The sequence below is a fragment of the Cyprinodon tularosa genome, unplaced genomic scaffold, assembly GCF_016077235.1.
Source record: "Cyprinodon tularosa strain WSP-4 unplaced genomic scaffold, ASM1607723v1 ctg762, whole genome shotgun sequence".
In the NCBI taxonomy this organism is placed as follows: Eukaryota; Metazoa; Chordata; class Actinopteri; order Cyprinodontiformes; family Cyprinodontidae; genus Cyprinodon; species Cyprinodon tularosa.
In genome coordinates this window covers 199,201-215,756 of record NW_024039521.1, presented here as the reverse complement: position 1 = coordinate 215,756, position 16,556 = coordinate 199,201, and the positions used below count along the sequence as shown (strand labels likewise).

Below are 16,556 nucleotides of genomic sequence, written 5' to 3'. Positions count from 1 at the left end.
GAAGGTTTTTGGCCATAATTATGGACGTCATAGTTGGCAGCTAAATAGATGTGTATATCAAGTGTTAAGCTGCAAGAAAGACTCGTCCCCTTCACAAAATACATATTATCATAAAGGAAGCACCCACATCCCAAGACAACACATAGGTAGAAAAAGCTTGACTTAAGTGGGCCTTCCAAGTGGACAATGACTCAAAGCATACCCTCAAATTACTTACAAAATGACTTACAGTAAGGATAATAGATTCAGTGTTTTGGTAAGAGCAAAAGTAATCAAGACATGATTTGATGATACCAACCCTGTCAGGAGATATGAGTCTAAATTCCAGGAAGCTATGGCGAAGAGCTAAAGGAGAAATAGCTAAAGCTCTACATTTCAAAAGATATTTCTGTTACATGTGATCATTAAAAATTCATATGAAAATGTGTCTTAATAAAAGATTTTGGTGTTTTTTTATTTTATGAATGGAAATGTATACAAACTGCACAGCCTATCAGAAGACATAAAACATTAACAGAAGTTACAAATAATAGTCAATAGTGCAAATAATTTTAGAACTTGCATTGCATCTATATGATAGAAAAACTATTAATAACCTATAGAATAACTTTTGATGGTGTTTTAACGTCACATACAAACTATAACTGTTAAAGCTTAAGACAAAAATAGATCAAATTCCTTTTAATTACGTTCCAGGTTATAAGAAGTGGATGAAAAAAAGCTTGAGTAACAAAATGTACATTTTCATTGTTGATGTCTGGGTTTGGTTAGTCTTGGTAATTTTCATTCAAGCTTAGAAAGAAAGCAAAGCAAACAAGATAACGAGAACATCCCCATCCTGAACATGAACTGTAGGTGACTTATTAATATCCTGTTTATGCTAATTCTTCCATATTTATGTTAATCCATGGCTAAAAATAGACCTTACTTAGAATTATGCATGAAATACTCCAGGGGCCTCAGTGTTTGAGAAATGACTGAACTCATAAACACTGGATCCAAAATATTTGGGAAGGTCTTTGCGTTTCTTTGAAAAATTGTTTTGTTTGTTTTTTGTCCATGGAATTAGTTAATGATTTCCATTTAGTTTCTATCCTGCAGTTCATTTATAATGCAATAGATGGCAGTCTCACACAAGCTCCTAAGAGTTTATGTGCTGTGCAATGAACTGGAAGCATGCTGGGAAAAGCTTTGTGTTAAACACATCCATGGCAAGCTCTTAAAATGAGCAATGTATAATTCAAATATTAGTCCAAAAAAAAAAAAAAAAATGCAGATGCAAACTACAACTCAAAGGCAACACAAGGCTGACATTATGACATTATTCTCACATCAACAAGCACCTTCCACTTAAACTATCCTAAAACGCATGAATGCATGCACACTGACATTACTCACAAAATAATTCAAAAAGCCATCTGTTCCCCTAATGACAAAACCTTCTGTTTCTCAAGAGGCTTCCCCGAGCTCTGCACAGGTCTATTTTCTCCCACTGACATGTCCTCACTTCAGCAGCTACACAGCACCTTTTGCTCTCACTCTGCCAAATTTAGCATGCATTCTCACACAGGGGATATAAACTCACACATGGCATACGTGCGCACATGCACACACAGCTTGTCAACTCCCTTGCTGCTGCTCACAGATGACAGGAGGCCTCAGGATCAATGACGATGGAGGGCTGTGGAAGCAGAGGGCAAAAAAATCCATGTTTGTTTAGACAGCATCCAGATGTGCTATGTGGGCTTTAACGTACAACTTGGCCAGAAGATAATCCAGAATGAGGTGCTTTCTTCAACATCAGAATAATCAAGCAAGTGTGGGAATGAGGCTTTTTTCAGTTGGTTTGCTTATTTCATCTAATATTTGTTTCCCAGCCTCAGCCAACTTACAGGGAAACCAAATGTATCACACCCCCAGCCCCCTCTCTCCTCAAAAATATACAATCCACCCTCTCACAGACCAGTCTTGGCCTAGTTTAACGAGAAACTGTTAGCTGCAGGGCAGATGTGTTTCTCCCCTGAGTTACTAACAAAGCTTTTAATGGATAGAAGAAAGCTTTAACAGTTGAGGAAACATTTGGGTCCAGAGGAATGCAAGACAAATGAATAAAGAAGGAATGGAGTAAATGCTGTTAACCACACTGCTGTAGACAGAGGGGTTTGTTTTTTTTCCTCCATGATATGTATGGGACTGGTAATCCAAGACATGCTGCACTAAAACAGATTAGTTATAACATCAATTAAACTTCCTTTTTGCCCTATTTTTTTAATTCTGCCACACAGCCATGCTGAAAATTTAGTAAACCCATTAAAAGAATAATCTTGATTGCCAGGAAACGTTCACAGATTAATGTATAATTGCATTAAAATCACAAACGAACAAAATAAATCCTTACTTACTAAGAATTTTTATTTTCTTTTTACAGCTAAGAGGGAAATTAAGACACCGAAAACCGAATAGCTATCCTCTCCCTTTTTTTGTTGAATTAAGTCTTCTGAGAAATTTCTTGTTGCCATGAACAAGGTTCTGACATCTGTCCAAGAAAGGCTTGCCCTTCTCCTCTCAGATGTTAAATATAATTTTTTTTAAGTCATTCCAAGTAATGCATAATAATAATAAAGATTCAGTCTAAAACTTGACTGAGAAACATTTTGCAATTCTCATCCAGTCCTTGGTTGATTGACATGGCAAAATTGATGAGCTGAGTTGTATTGAAGCATTCACAAACATAGACTTTTACAACTCCATGTTTCATATAGGATCCTTTCCTTGAACACAGGAATAAAACATACTCGGAGTGAACAAAGTTTTGCTCAGTAACAGTTTACCTTTGGTTTATGCCATACATGTATTTTACTCTGATGTTCAAATTTAAATTTTTTTCTTATCTTCTTCCCAATGTTCTTGGGCCTCATGCAGGAACATTTCGTATGCACAAATTCATTCTTAAATGACACCATCCTGGAGAGAAATATCAGCTGTGCTGCTGCTGTCAACACCTTTGTTTGTAGATGTTTGAGATGGGCCTGTTTTTCAGTGTAGTCCTGTTTCTCTGACTGTGACTGAATGGATGTGCTCTCTACATCCTTTGACATGGGAGCTGCCTCGGAGCTCATCTGCCTGGCTGTGTGTTTCCTGGATGGGGCCTTCTACAGTTGCCTTTTGTATCTCTGCTTCTGTTTAATGGAACGGCCCCGGCAGATGGCCGCTCACACTGATCCTGGCTCTGCTGGAGGTTTTTTCCTCTTAAAAGGGAGTTTTTCCTCTCCACTTTCGCTGCATGAATGCTTAGTGTCAGGGATTGCATCTGATTTAATGAGTCGATGCAATCAACTGGTTTTCCTTAGATAGAAAACTTTTAATCAATTTGACTGTATAATCTGTTCAACTTTAAAGTTCTTTGAGATGACATGTATTATGAATTGGTGCTATATAAATAAACTGAATTGAATTGAATTAAAATTGTTCATATGAGTGATTTACGAGAAATCTTGTCTCAGGTACGAAAACATGTTTTAATTGTAAGCTGTATGCAACGGACTTAATTTTGTACACTTTGTGCATACAAATTCACAATAAATGATGTCTAAGTCTAACAATCAGGCTTGCATTTTTTCACGCCATTCCAGCTTCTTGGATTTCTTATTGCATAAAATGTGTATTGTTTGAGGTTTGGGTCTGTCTGCATTCATCCAGTCTGAGTTTTGCTGTTAATATTTTTTATGTTTCTGGATTGTATAAGAAAGATGAAGATTAAAATGAAGGCATGAGAGATGTGGTCTGGACATGTACAGTACATGTGTGCATGTTTTTTTTAGATTAGATTAATGAGATTGTTGTCATGTTTGTTAATGGTGAACTCATGGCGAGAGAGAAAAAAGTTGGCAAGGGCACAACTCAAAGATTTTCACTTGCCTAAAAATCTAATCTGTTAGCTAAAAACAGGTTTTATATAGGTCTAAATGTTAAAAAACAAAGCACATTTCATATTCAATCTATGACAAGAATATATTAAGCATGTGTGATACTTTCAGTAATGTTTCCACCCTATTCATATAGCCCATATGTTTTCTCATGAAATGTGTTTCTACATCATGACCAGGGTCTTAGGAAATGTTCCTCTGAAGGGCAAATACCCATTACAAGAAGTCAGAACACCAACTTTCAAATAATTACCTTAATCTTTTAAAAACTTGGAATAATAGAAGCTGCGTCTTAATACGTATACAAGCATATTGATCTACCTTTTTAATGCCACTGCTATGGAGCAAGAGGTGTAAAATTCCATTCAATATTAACTTGGAGTTCTTGCTTTTCAACCACAGAAAACTCTTCATCTGTGCATCTCACTGAAAATTTCTTTGGACCTAAAATGAGAACAGGTCTAAGGATGGGAGTGGAATCAAGTGAAATCCTACCTGATCTGCTCTCAGTGTTTGCTACAATGTCACATGGAGACAGAATCTTTCCTCAGAAGTAAATATCATCATATGTCATTGAATCTAACGGCAGATATTCTGTTATTTGATTTGAGTTTTATTATATGATAGGCAACATAAGTACTATATGAAATTATTAGATTTAATACTCTTGTCATGTATTTTTTTGTAATTTATACTAGATATGACAGGAACATGTTGTTCAACCATATAAATATGGTTGAACAACATGTAAAAAAAGGAAGGACATTAGCACAGGTGAGACAAGCCGAATCACTCCAGCAGGAATATGTAATCCACTGTAGGACTCTGAACACCAGCCAAAACCTGCATCACAAGCCGTGGAGGAAGAAAAACCCTTGGCCAAGACCCCTGCTGTAAAGACAGGTTTTGGTGAGTGGGTCTGTAACAGAGTTTGGAAAGTATATCATGAAGGCTGGGTAACTTTATTTATGGATCATGGTTATGGAACTTTGTGTTATGTGAGATTAGTTGACGAACCTAGTAACTAGTTGCACTCCTCTGGGGCCATAACTGGAAAACAGTCTTTAAGACTAATGTGGTGGAGGACTTTTCGGTTTAGCAACAATGCTGGTGATATTTGTCAAAGACCTGCAGCAGTGTATCAGTCTGAACAAAGAACAGACTTTGACTTGGCCAATGATTTGGTCAATGATTAAAATAATAGTAATGATCATTGCTCTAGGTTGTCATTATGGCATTTTTCAAAAAATATATATATTTTATTTTCATACCAGATGTAAGAGAGAAGACACAATTTTAAAAGGAAAAACACTGTTTTTTCCTTAAATATTGACCTATTTAATAAGTTGTTGTTTTGGAAAAAGGTTTGCCATGGTGCCCTGTAATGGACTGGCGACCTGTCCAGGGTGCACCCCGCCTCACGCCCCTAGACAGCTGGAGATAGGCACCAGCACCCCGTCGCGACCCCGTTGGGTTAAGCAGGACAGAAAATGGATGGATGGATGGTTTGCCATGGTAGTGTTTTCAGTCAGTTTCTTTTTATTATTGAGGAAACATGAAGCTTTGCTTACTGGGGCAACTTATGTTGGCAATGACCTGCACACTGTATTGCATGTTTTGCTTCTGATATCTTGTAGCCTTCTTCATGTTTTGAGGTCAGTTTTATATGTAATTCAACTCTTGATTCTAGAGCTATGACTATTAAAATAAAATATTACTTTATATAGAATTGGTTAGTCACAGTTAAATTGAACAAGTGAACAATCTGTTTTTTATATAAAGGAACAAGTCGATTTTAATAACTGGTTCTTTAAAACCCAATTTGAAAAATATTATATAATTATATATATTTTTGTATAGTATTATATTTTGCATACAAAGCTTTAAATTGTATTCATTGTGATATACTATACCCCTGCTGTGATGAACTTCATGTTCCATTTTTGATATAGTGTAAATAACACTGAATTAAAAATGGACTATAATGACTTATGTTCTTTATCTATTCAGATGTTTATATGAAGCAACAACTAGAATTAAGCAGTTTTTCTGGATTTTGTTCATTTTATTTTGGTCTTTCGTCTTGCTGTTTCTTGCAAATGCACTGCATACTTAATATTCTTATTTTTAACATAGTTTTTAAACAACTGACTATTCTGATCCTGATAAAAAAGAAGAAGCTACTACTCTGTGATTTGTTTTAGAAAACCTGTGACAAGGGCCTATAGTTATGCTCTATGTCCTTTTTGTATTTAAAACCAGGAAACTGCTGAAGAGACATTTGCTAAACGCAGGATATTGAGCAGCCTATGCAGCTGCTGAAGTGAAGATATAAAAAATTGGATGTTATTTACTCAGATGTTACAGGAGAGATCAGAAAAAAAGCCAGCTAATGAAATAATCTATAAAGAAATAATTACGAGGCCCAGAACTCTCCTTTGAGGGACCCCACATGTTAGAAGAAAAGAATACAAGAAAAACATGTAGGTAATTTCTAATGGAGAATTTCCAACCAGATAGATAAGAAGAGAGGGAGTCCAATGCATAGCAAACACCACAAGTTTAAACCTACTCTTCAAAATGTTGAATCAAAAGTGGCTCTCACATCAAAAATTACGACCGAAGTGATTTTGGAGGAAAATAAAACATTTATTTTCATCAACACTGGGTATTCTTTTAGCATCAATGGTGTGTTTAAAAGTACAATGTGTAATAATTACAGGAATTTAGTGACATATTGTAATATATTATCTATATGTATGTTATTTATTATCACCTATGAAATGAAGTCTCAATCTTTTTGTTAGCCTCACCTTAGAAACTGCTATTTAGAAAATACTATTTAAAAAAATATGTATGTAAACTAGACTTACACCAAACACGACCAGCAACAGCCTGGTTTCAAGCACCGGTTATTGGGTTTTTGATTTTTTTTTTTTTTTTCTGAACGGAGTAGCATCTTTTTCCTCCTCTCTATCCATGTTTGTTTTTGTGAGAGTGCCCAAAACAGGGGGACGAATCACCTGGTCAAAAGAGTTAAAGTGATACAACATGCAGTGGGGAATCACTGGAGAACATTGGGAAAGAGATCTCCATAAACGGGATGAGCCGACCAGCTTTGCCCCCCTCCTTGGCTAAGAAACCGCAGAGATGGCACCTTGTGTGCTCCAATGTGCTCCGTAGCTCTCTCTCAGGAAGAGAGCTGAGGAGCACATTGGTAGCTCAGAAAGGCCTAGGAGAGGCTCAGAGGAAGCTACAGCAGGCCAGGGCTAGCAAGAGGCTAACGATTGAAGCAGAACGGCAGAAGATTGGATTAGTCCTGTTTTATTAATGCAGTACACTCCATTTAAAAAAGAAAAAAAAAACGGAATCCTGATTTAACCAAAAACAGAAACATGACCACGCCTCGGAGAAACAAAACAAAAAAAAAAAAAAAAAAAAAGGCCAACATAAAACAAACCAACACACTACGCCAACCGTTTTAGAATTAAATTTTGATCATTTAGATATGTGATATTTTTAAAGCCAGAAGTCATGGATTGCACATCTTCAAAATAAAAATAATGTTGGTTTCATCAGTCCATAAAATTAAGTTGTCAAATTTGTAATTGATATCTATGTTTCTCAGCTGGGAGCTGTTTAATCGTCGCCATTTCTACTGTCTTATTGTTGAATTTTCCACACTGACCTGAGTCAAGTATCAAATGTTTTGGAAGGAATGAGTTATCTAGTGTCCTATATGAGGAGTAGTTGATTATCTCTTGGTTGGCCACTATGGGGCATGTTAAAGCCGACCAAATGGTGTGAGGCATTGGAGATAGAGGCTGGGATTACCCTTAATAACTGTTGGGATCCAGAGGCTTGCCCTCCAGAGGGCGCCGAGGATCGTTTCCTGTTTGTATGTTTTTCTGTTGGGATCTGGGGTAATGTTGGGATCTGGAGATCTGCCACCTGTCTCCAGCAGAGAGCGCTATGGGTCTCCTGAGCTGGAGCCTCCTGCACACCTGAGGATCATCAGCCTATCAGAAGACCTTCTACATAAGCAGCGGCCAGACCTGTCTTCAGCGCCGGAGTGTTGACCAGTTTTGGTTAGAGGAACCTGAGCCTCAACCTGAACTAGAATCTCTGTCTGTTCAAGAGAGCAACCTGATCCTAACCAGTCTCTGTCTTCTCTGCTCCTAGGAAAACCCGACTGAACACTCTAGCTCTGGAGGAGCTCATGTTTGGAAACCTGCCTGCCTGCCCAGAGAACCAAACTTGAAGATCCTCAGTCTGTATCTCCTAGTTAGTTCTCAGGAGAGAACTAGGAGAACAACTCAAGGTCTGAACCTCGCTAGCCTGAAGCTAAGCTCTGCCGCTGCTGAACTCTCTGCTGAATCCACAATCTCTGGACCCAACCGGTTCCCTCTCTCCACCGAACTGTCTGAACCTCATCAGGTACAAATCAGAATCAAGACTCTGTCACGACATCACAGCTACCTGCCTAACCAAACGACTCCTCTTTGCAAATTACTCTGTGAAGCCAGTCCTGGACCAGTACCAGAACCAGTGCTTGTTTAATTCTGTGTTTGCATCTTTTAATAAACTGTTAAACTTTTACCCTGCTTCGTGTGGTGTTCTGCGTGTGGGTTTAATCACAGAGACCCATCATGACAATAACAAAAAAATACATTTTTTTTTTTCATTTATATCAATATTTTGTTGTTAAATCCAGTTGCATTTTGATATGAATCCTATCTTGGGTCAAATAGATTTATTAAGAATAGAAAATTAAATTTCTTAAAATGCATGGAACTATTTTAGAAATGGTTCAATAAACTAAATTAAACAAGAATTATTTTCTGCATTTATTAATAGAAAAGAATATGACTTGGTAGTCTAAAGCAATTAAGTTTATACACAACTTTAGTGAAAGGAGGTTATCCATCAGAGATGGCAAAAGTACTCACTTTCCGTACTTAAGTAAAAGTACAGATACTTGTGTTAAAAAATACTCTGGTAAAAGTGGAAGTACTGATTAAACTTCTTTACTCAAGTAAAAGTAACAAAGTAAAGGCTTGTAAATTTACTTAAAGTATAAAAGTAAAAGTAGAAACCACTTTTTTCATGCCGTTGCCTACATTTTAAATGGATGTCTGCCAATAGGACTAGATCTCTGTTGTGTTCATTTTCAATCATCTCGTCGTCCATACTACTATGCTAACGCCACCGCCGCCAAGCTGCAATGATTTGCCGCGAATGAATACCGCCGAATCTGTCGATTCATCTTGTAGTGGTGCGTCAAATGCAACATAGATTCCCATCCAATTAGATTGAATTTGGTATTGATGACGTGAAAAATAATAACGGTAACTCCATTGAAATGATTCAAAACTAAAGTAACGAGCCAATTTTTTAAAATGTAAGGAGTAGAAAGTACAGATATTTGTGTAAAAATGTAAGGAGTAGAAGTAAAAAGTCGGCATAAAAATAAGTAGTAAAGTAAAGTAAAAATATCAGAAAAATCTACTTGAGTACAGTAACAAAGTATTTGTACTTCGTTACTTCCCATCTCTGTTATCCATCCATCCATCCATCCATCCATCCATCCATCCATCCATCCATCCATCCATCCATCCATCCATCCATCCATCCGTCTTCTTCCACTTATCCATGGTCGGTTTGCGGGGTAGCAGCTTCAGTATAGAGGCCCAGATGTCCCTCTCCCCAGCCACTTGGTCTCCCCCTGGGCCTCCTCCCGGTGGGACGTCCCTGGAACACCTCACCAGGGAGACGTCCAGGAGTCATCCTAATCAGATGCCCAATAAGCCACCTCAACTGACTCCTCTTGATGTGGAGGAGCAGCGGCCCAACTCTGAGTCCTCCCCCGATGACTGGGCTCCTCACCCTCTCTAAGGGAGAGCCCAGACACACTATGGAGAAAACTAATTTCAGCCGCTTGTATCCGGGAGGTTAATAATTAGCTATTTATTTCCTTGTTCTGCTCAAATGTTCATTAGATTTTAGATTGACTTGATTTTTTCCCCCAAACTTTTATGGTCAATCTCTTAGAAAATATAAACATAATCGCTTTAAACGTGAGTGAATTCAGGTTTCCTGAATGTTACCTGTTGATCACAGGCGGAGACGCGCACTGATGCAAATTTCTCCTCACTGCTGCTGCTGGTGACGTGAACGCGCTCCATCGCTGTCATCAGCAGCCTACAACATCACAATCTTCCGGGGAGCGCGCAGACAAACGCGAGGAGGAGGAGGACGGAGAAGCAGAGAGAGAGAGAGAGAGAGAGGGGGAAGACATACTGGTTAAAGGCTACGACAAAAACCATGATGATAATGGAGTCAAGGCGGTGGAGGATGTCGGATTTACCAGAAAGGACTGTTGAAATTTGACAGAGGGCTCGCGTCAAACAGAGAGCGTTTCGTTTTTTTTATTTTCCCCTTTTCTTTCCACCGGGTTCGGTTTCCACATGCTGCGTGGACATTAGAAAGGAAAGGCGAGCAGAGGCTGAGGAGCACCCCCACGGATGCCTCGGAAGGTAAAAACGGGCTCTACCGCTGGCGCTACAGGCACCATCTCATCCCCCGGATGGTGACAAAGGACATCCTGAAGAAAAGCTCTGGACTGATGGATGAGGAGGAACAACAGCTTTAGCCCCCTCCACCTGACGATTGGAAAGGAAATAAATCCAATTCTGATGGATTTTTAGTTAATCATTCATGGAGTAGCCCTAAGGAAAACCAGCTATGTTGAATCACTGGTGTTGGTAAATTATTCATCAGAAGTAGAAGTAGGCTATGATTTTAAATTGCTTTAATGTAGCATTCCTTACATGTCATTTTTGTAATGTGTTGTCTTTTGGGGTATCATACATATTTCCAGGTTCCATGATTTTTTAGGCCCATTCCAGAGAAAGGCAAAGCGGAGGAAATCTTAGCGCAAGGAGAGCTTTGGATATTTATGTGTCAATCTGTGTGTGTGGGGGGGTTACATATTCATATTCATTTTCTTGAAAGAGTAAAGAAGGATAGACCAGTGCAGTAAAAGAAGAAGTAGAAAGAAATAAAAATAGCAAACATGTTGCCTTCCCAAGAAGCCTCCAAGATCTACCATGACAACTACATGCGCAACTCCCGGGCCATCGGGGTTCTGTGGGCCATCTTCACCATCTGCTTTGCCATCGTCAACGTGGTGGTGTTCATCCAGCCGTACTGGATCGGCGACAGCGTCAAGACGCCGCACATCGGCCACTTCGGCCTGTTTCACTACTGCGTGGGCAGCGTGCAGGCGTCCAGCCAGGACCTCACCTGCGTGGGCAGCTTCTCCGACTTCGCCTCCATCCCGTCGGGAGCCTTTAAGGCCGCCTCGGTGTTCGTGCTGCTGTCCATGGTGCTGATCCTCAGCTGCATCGCCTGCATGGCGCTCTTCTTCTTCTGCAACACCTCCACCGTTTACAAGACCTGTGCCTGGATGCAGCTGCTGTGCGGTAGGTTGCCATTACTTTCCATTCTTTAGAAATATGCTGAATCCATCCCAAAACTTCCATTAATGGTCTTTATAGTTGTCCGGTTTTATTTCAATTCAGGCTCTGAAACACAGCTTAACCTTAGTTAGGCTCTAGAATCTTGTTCTATTGAATTAAACCGAGAAAATTCTACACTTGAACACCCGACCTACTCATTGGATGATTCTGATCAAATATTTACATATGCAAACATTAAAGCAAAAAAAAAAAAAAAAAAAAAAATATATATATATATATATAAACATTTTAGCCTATTAGTGTCACATTTGTACTCCTGTAACTACAAAAAAGGTTTTTGTAGCCTACATCACAAACATCCTGCAGGACTTAGATCCTGAGGAGAGTATCAACTAAAAATGAGTATGGGAGATTAAGCTATTAATATTACATTAGCTTACTGGACTTAAACAGTAGTTCAGTAATCCAGTAAGTGGACAGGATAGTAAAAGGATGTGCTAGGCACTATGAAGACAAAAAACATATTTAATGGTATTTATAAGGCCACAGACATTTGTTTTTTTTTTAGAAAAAAACAAAACGAAAACAAAACTAATGAAAATAGTGTTATGCGATTAAAGGAAGGAAATAGAGTTCCTTTAGATACATGCATCAAAAGTTCTATTTCTAGCATTACAGGCTTTATAGAGGTAGATGTCTAAGGAATATATTTTGTAGACAAAATGTTTTTCTTTGAAACTTCAAGAAGTAGATTTCTTTGAAACAGATATGTCAAAATGATACATTTTGTATTATAAGGTTCAAAATATAGAATTATAAATATACATTCAGTATCAATAATTAAATTATTAGCTATATGGCTTTAAAACTGTCACTGATACTAGTTTGAAATAAATATAATTCAATATTCTATATTTTAAAGAATTCTAACTCCAATCTTGATAATTTGGCCAATTATCATGGGAATATCATGAGAAAAAACAAAAAACTAAAACAGGATCAAAAGTTCCTCTGAATTCATTGATATTATGTCAAGACAATGCGTTGGAGAATTATTGCATGTATTTCCATTTTGACTACTAATTAGACTGTCAGGATATTCCTTGAGTAGATGCATTTTAATGCTTCCTTGAACACACTGACATTAGGAACAGAGCTTGCGTTTCCCTCCAGCCACCCACACCTCCCGTTTTACCATTGATATTCTGAGGATACACCACTGCATCTCTAAAGCAAGCAAGCAGCAGCAGGATCATTGCTTTGTGCTGATGAAATGCAAATGGCATCAATCTCTTCATTTATACATCCATCCATCAGTCCATTTGTGTAGAGGATGTCCATGCAGGGAGGTGTGTTGTGCACAGTTCAGAGGAGATGGGAATTCCCTGCGATGGTGGCTGCTATTTCGAGGATGTTTCCGGGTTGATTGGATTACTGTTTTCAGGGAGGTTGTGTGTATTTTTTTTCTTCTCTCCCTCCACCCCTGTAGGTATAGATGACAGTTAGTAGAGAGATTATTGAGGACAAAGTGTAGCTTCCTGAACACACATGGGATACACTGAGCTGTGCTGCCTTCATTGGAAAAGCGGAATAAGGTTGATGATAAAAAATTGACACTTTGATAGCTCATCTCATATCTCTTTTGATTGCACAGTAGGATCCTTTTGAAGTAGTGCATTACTGGCAGCTGATGTTGCGTTTGTGAGCCCAAAGAATGGCACGGCTGGGCAGCAGATGAACATTGAATAATTAGTTTGATCTTTTGGCTGTTTTTATGTGAGTGTTTTTTTCCTTTTATTTGTTTTTTTTTTAAGGCTAGTCTGTGCTCCAAATTGTAAGGTTGGAGAATATTCACAAACATTTACATAGGCACATCTCGACTGAGCCTCCTGTGTACATCCGCGTTCCTCATAACCTGATCAGTGTGATAAATAGGCCAGGCAGAAAAGCGTGGGAGTCAGTTTTCTGTACAGAAACAGTCAGCATACTGAATGAGAGGGAGGGAGAGAGAGATCAGCACTTTTTTTCCTTCTGTATTGTTCTTTTCCTCATCCTCATCTGCCCACTCTGTCCTCTGTTCTGCCAAGTGCTTTGAAAGAGGTTTTGTTGCTCTACAATCAGCACGAATCGTCCAGGACCGCAGCGAGAAGAGATTTTTTTTACCTCCTCATATGTCTAAATGATGATGGCTTAAAATGAGATGCAGCTACTATATACCCTTTATTTAAAGTGTATCAATGGAAGAAAAAGAACCTTATACGACAGATGCCCATATTCTAAAAGGATTTATAGAAGAATCTTGATGATTTCCTGAATTCTACCTTTTTTTTGCAGCCAATACCTCAGATTCACTCCCAAAAAAAGTTAAATTAAAGTAATTGAAAATCCTGGCTTATATTTGTATAAACATACTGTAAGAGACAGGGAATACTACCATAAGTTACAACCTTGAAACATGTATGAAATGAATAGCTGTAACAAAAACCTATGCTTGTAATTGACAGACTTACACAAAATACTGCATATTGTGTACAAAAATAAAGTAGTGTTACAAATAACAGGCAGATAAATGTTGTGGGTCTTTTTATTGAACCCTTTGCATCATTTCAAAGTAATCTAAATTATAAAATACTGTATAATTTAATCTCAACATAAATTCACCTGTTCTGTCTCTGAAGGTTTATTGGAGATATTTAGTGAACTCTCAGCATTATAAAAACCAAACAAAACAGAATTTAGTTTAGCTTAGAGAAGGGTTAGGATCTTAGCTCTCACCTCATAGAGCTGTGTTAATTTCATTGTTCAAAATAGTAAAGAGTATGGGAAATGCAGAGAAAATACAAAGAAACAAGAACCTTAAACATCCAGCCAGAGTCAGAAAATAATGGTTTAAGTAATAGAAAATAAACATGTTAGAGCTTTCTGGTTAAAAATGCACAAATCTCTGCTAAGACTTGGAGTTTGCTGATTTTTTTAAGTGTTCTATATCAATTTAGCTGAAGTTCACCTGCTTTTCTAGAAGACAGGCAAAAGGGCTTTTGATATGCAAAGCTGATGGAGGCATACTCCAAACATCGTTTGACGACTTTTTTTTAACAGCTAAAAAAAAAATGCATTAAAGTGCCGACAAAAATTGTGAACATTATTTATTCAACTTCAAATTTATGCTATTGGTTTGTTGCATAATATTTCAATAAGAAGCGTTAGATTTGGTCTTCTTCATGTTTGAAAATTTAAAAAAGTAAATGATTAGGTTTCTTAGCAATTCACTCTTTGTCCGATCAGAAATGTATTACCCTTCTTAGATACCAGTAGATTTCCTGATGGGATGTTTATGAAACATCTGTTCTTTCCAAATTATTTACTGGAGTATGAAAATTTATCTGCAACTTTTGTTCCATACGCTCACTTATCATGAATGCAATAAATGCATGAATGGCATGATTGGGTTTAGAGTTGTACTAGTGCTAGCCCTAATGCAGAGGAGGTATATCTGTTGCACTGTGGATTGAAGGATTCAGATCACAACTTAGATTCTGACTGATAGGGGAAACATTTGGAAAGCATTTCTATTTCTATTGCTTTACTAGGATTGAGTAGGTTTTTACTGTTTTTTTTTTGGTCTTGATGACTTTGTGAAAAGTGGATCAAATCTGAACGCTGCTGTCTATTTAAAAACCTTAATATTGCATTTTCATTTTCTTAGTAAGTTCTGAAAAAATATCAGATTCGATTTTGAATCTTTATAGGTTTTCATATTAAGATTCAAAAATGTTACTTCTAACTAAACCTAGATCTTTTTTCCTAAAAAAAAAAAAAAAACACTTCAACAGTTCTTCATAGATTTAATCAGACTTCAAAGTGTGTTATTCTTCACCCTGTGGATGCGTATGTAAGGTCTGCCAGACAGCTAAACACAGTTTAACACAATAGACTAGATAATTTAATCATCCATATTGTCCGACAGGGTGTAGCAGCAGGTCTCCTGGCATAGGCCTGACTCAAAGTACAAGAGCAAATACTTTATGGCCGAATTTGAATTATCAGGGCCCTGGCTTGTGTTAAATTGATCCATTGTTGTGGGGTCATATATACATTATTCTTTTGGAAGTGCTTTGTATGTGACAGGACCTAGAAAATAAAACAGCAATTGTGTAATGTCACCATAGATTGTCTCACCTACTTACATTCATCCCAGGTGTGAGTTTAAGAAATGATGTGAACATCCATGCAGGACCCCGGTTTCCTTAGCTAACCTTTTTGTAAAAGTGTGGGTGAGTAGTTCACCTCGCTGCAGAGATTAATGAGACTTATTGGTTTAGTAAAGTTTGAATAAAAGATGAGGACAAACTGGAAGCAGAGCCAAACACTGCCTGGGATGCAGGACTGTTGCCAGTGCAGATTGACACAGCACTTCTTGGCATCCATTAGCTGAAAACAGGCCAAAGTTGGCCTTTATATAAGATGAACTGACCAAATGTGAATGAGGCTAAAGCACTTGAAAATAACTTAAGGATGGCACACATGACTCCAAGCAATACATTGTGACTATGTATTTCAAAACAAAGGTTTTGGAATACAATAAAGTAATTTATGAGCCACAGAAATCATAGAAAGATGCACATTTTTATAGCATGTTACATAGCTATCATAATCCCAGAGAAAGTTTTACATTGTGACATTTATATCACTGTAGAGGATAACAGTTAATACTAATAGCTGATCATTTATATAATAGCTCCACTATGACTTAACTTAGTGTCATAATTCGTGTTTTAGAAACTATCAAGTTAAACTTGCCATTCGAAACATGTCTTATATAAAATCCTACATTTACACCTGCTTTTGTCACTATAATGTTCCGTGTTCCATTGTATTTAGAATTATTACTGTAAATTGTAATTCCAGCATCTGGGGTTGGAAATTCATCTTCCATTTACAGCTGCTTTCAAATTGCCAGTAGAACTCGCAATCTGCTCTCTTTAATAGTCCAGAACCAAACTAATTTGCACATCTTGCACATCATTTGCGCCGGCAACTTTAGCAGATCACCTGCAGCACACCCACTTACAGCAAGCAGACAGTTTATTTTTGTCAATGCAAAGTAGCGCTCTTTATTTCAAATCAGGCCCAAAGTGTTTGTTCACTA

General features: G+C 37.7%; 1 protein-coding gene across 1 annotated transcript in view; it reads left to right on the top strand.

Moving 5' to 3' along the window:
• Window positions 1-10,147: 10,147 nt before the first annotated feature.
• lhfpl4a (LHFPL tetraspan subfamily member 4a) overlaps window positions 10,148-16,556 on the top strand; it is a 38,787-nt gene continuing 32,378 nt past the window's right edge. The window contains exon 1 of the mRNA XM_038270496.1: window positions 10,148-11,410. Coding sequence (XP_038126424.1) covers window positions 11,002-11,410 — 409 coding nt within the window. The 5' untranslated portion in view covers window positions 10,148-11,001. The remainder of the gene's footprint in view (window positions 11,411-16,556) is intronic.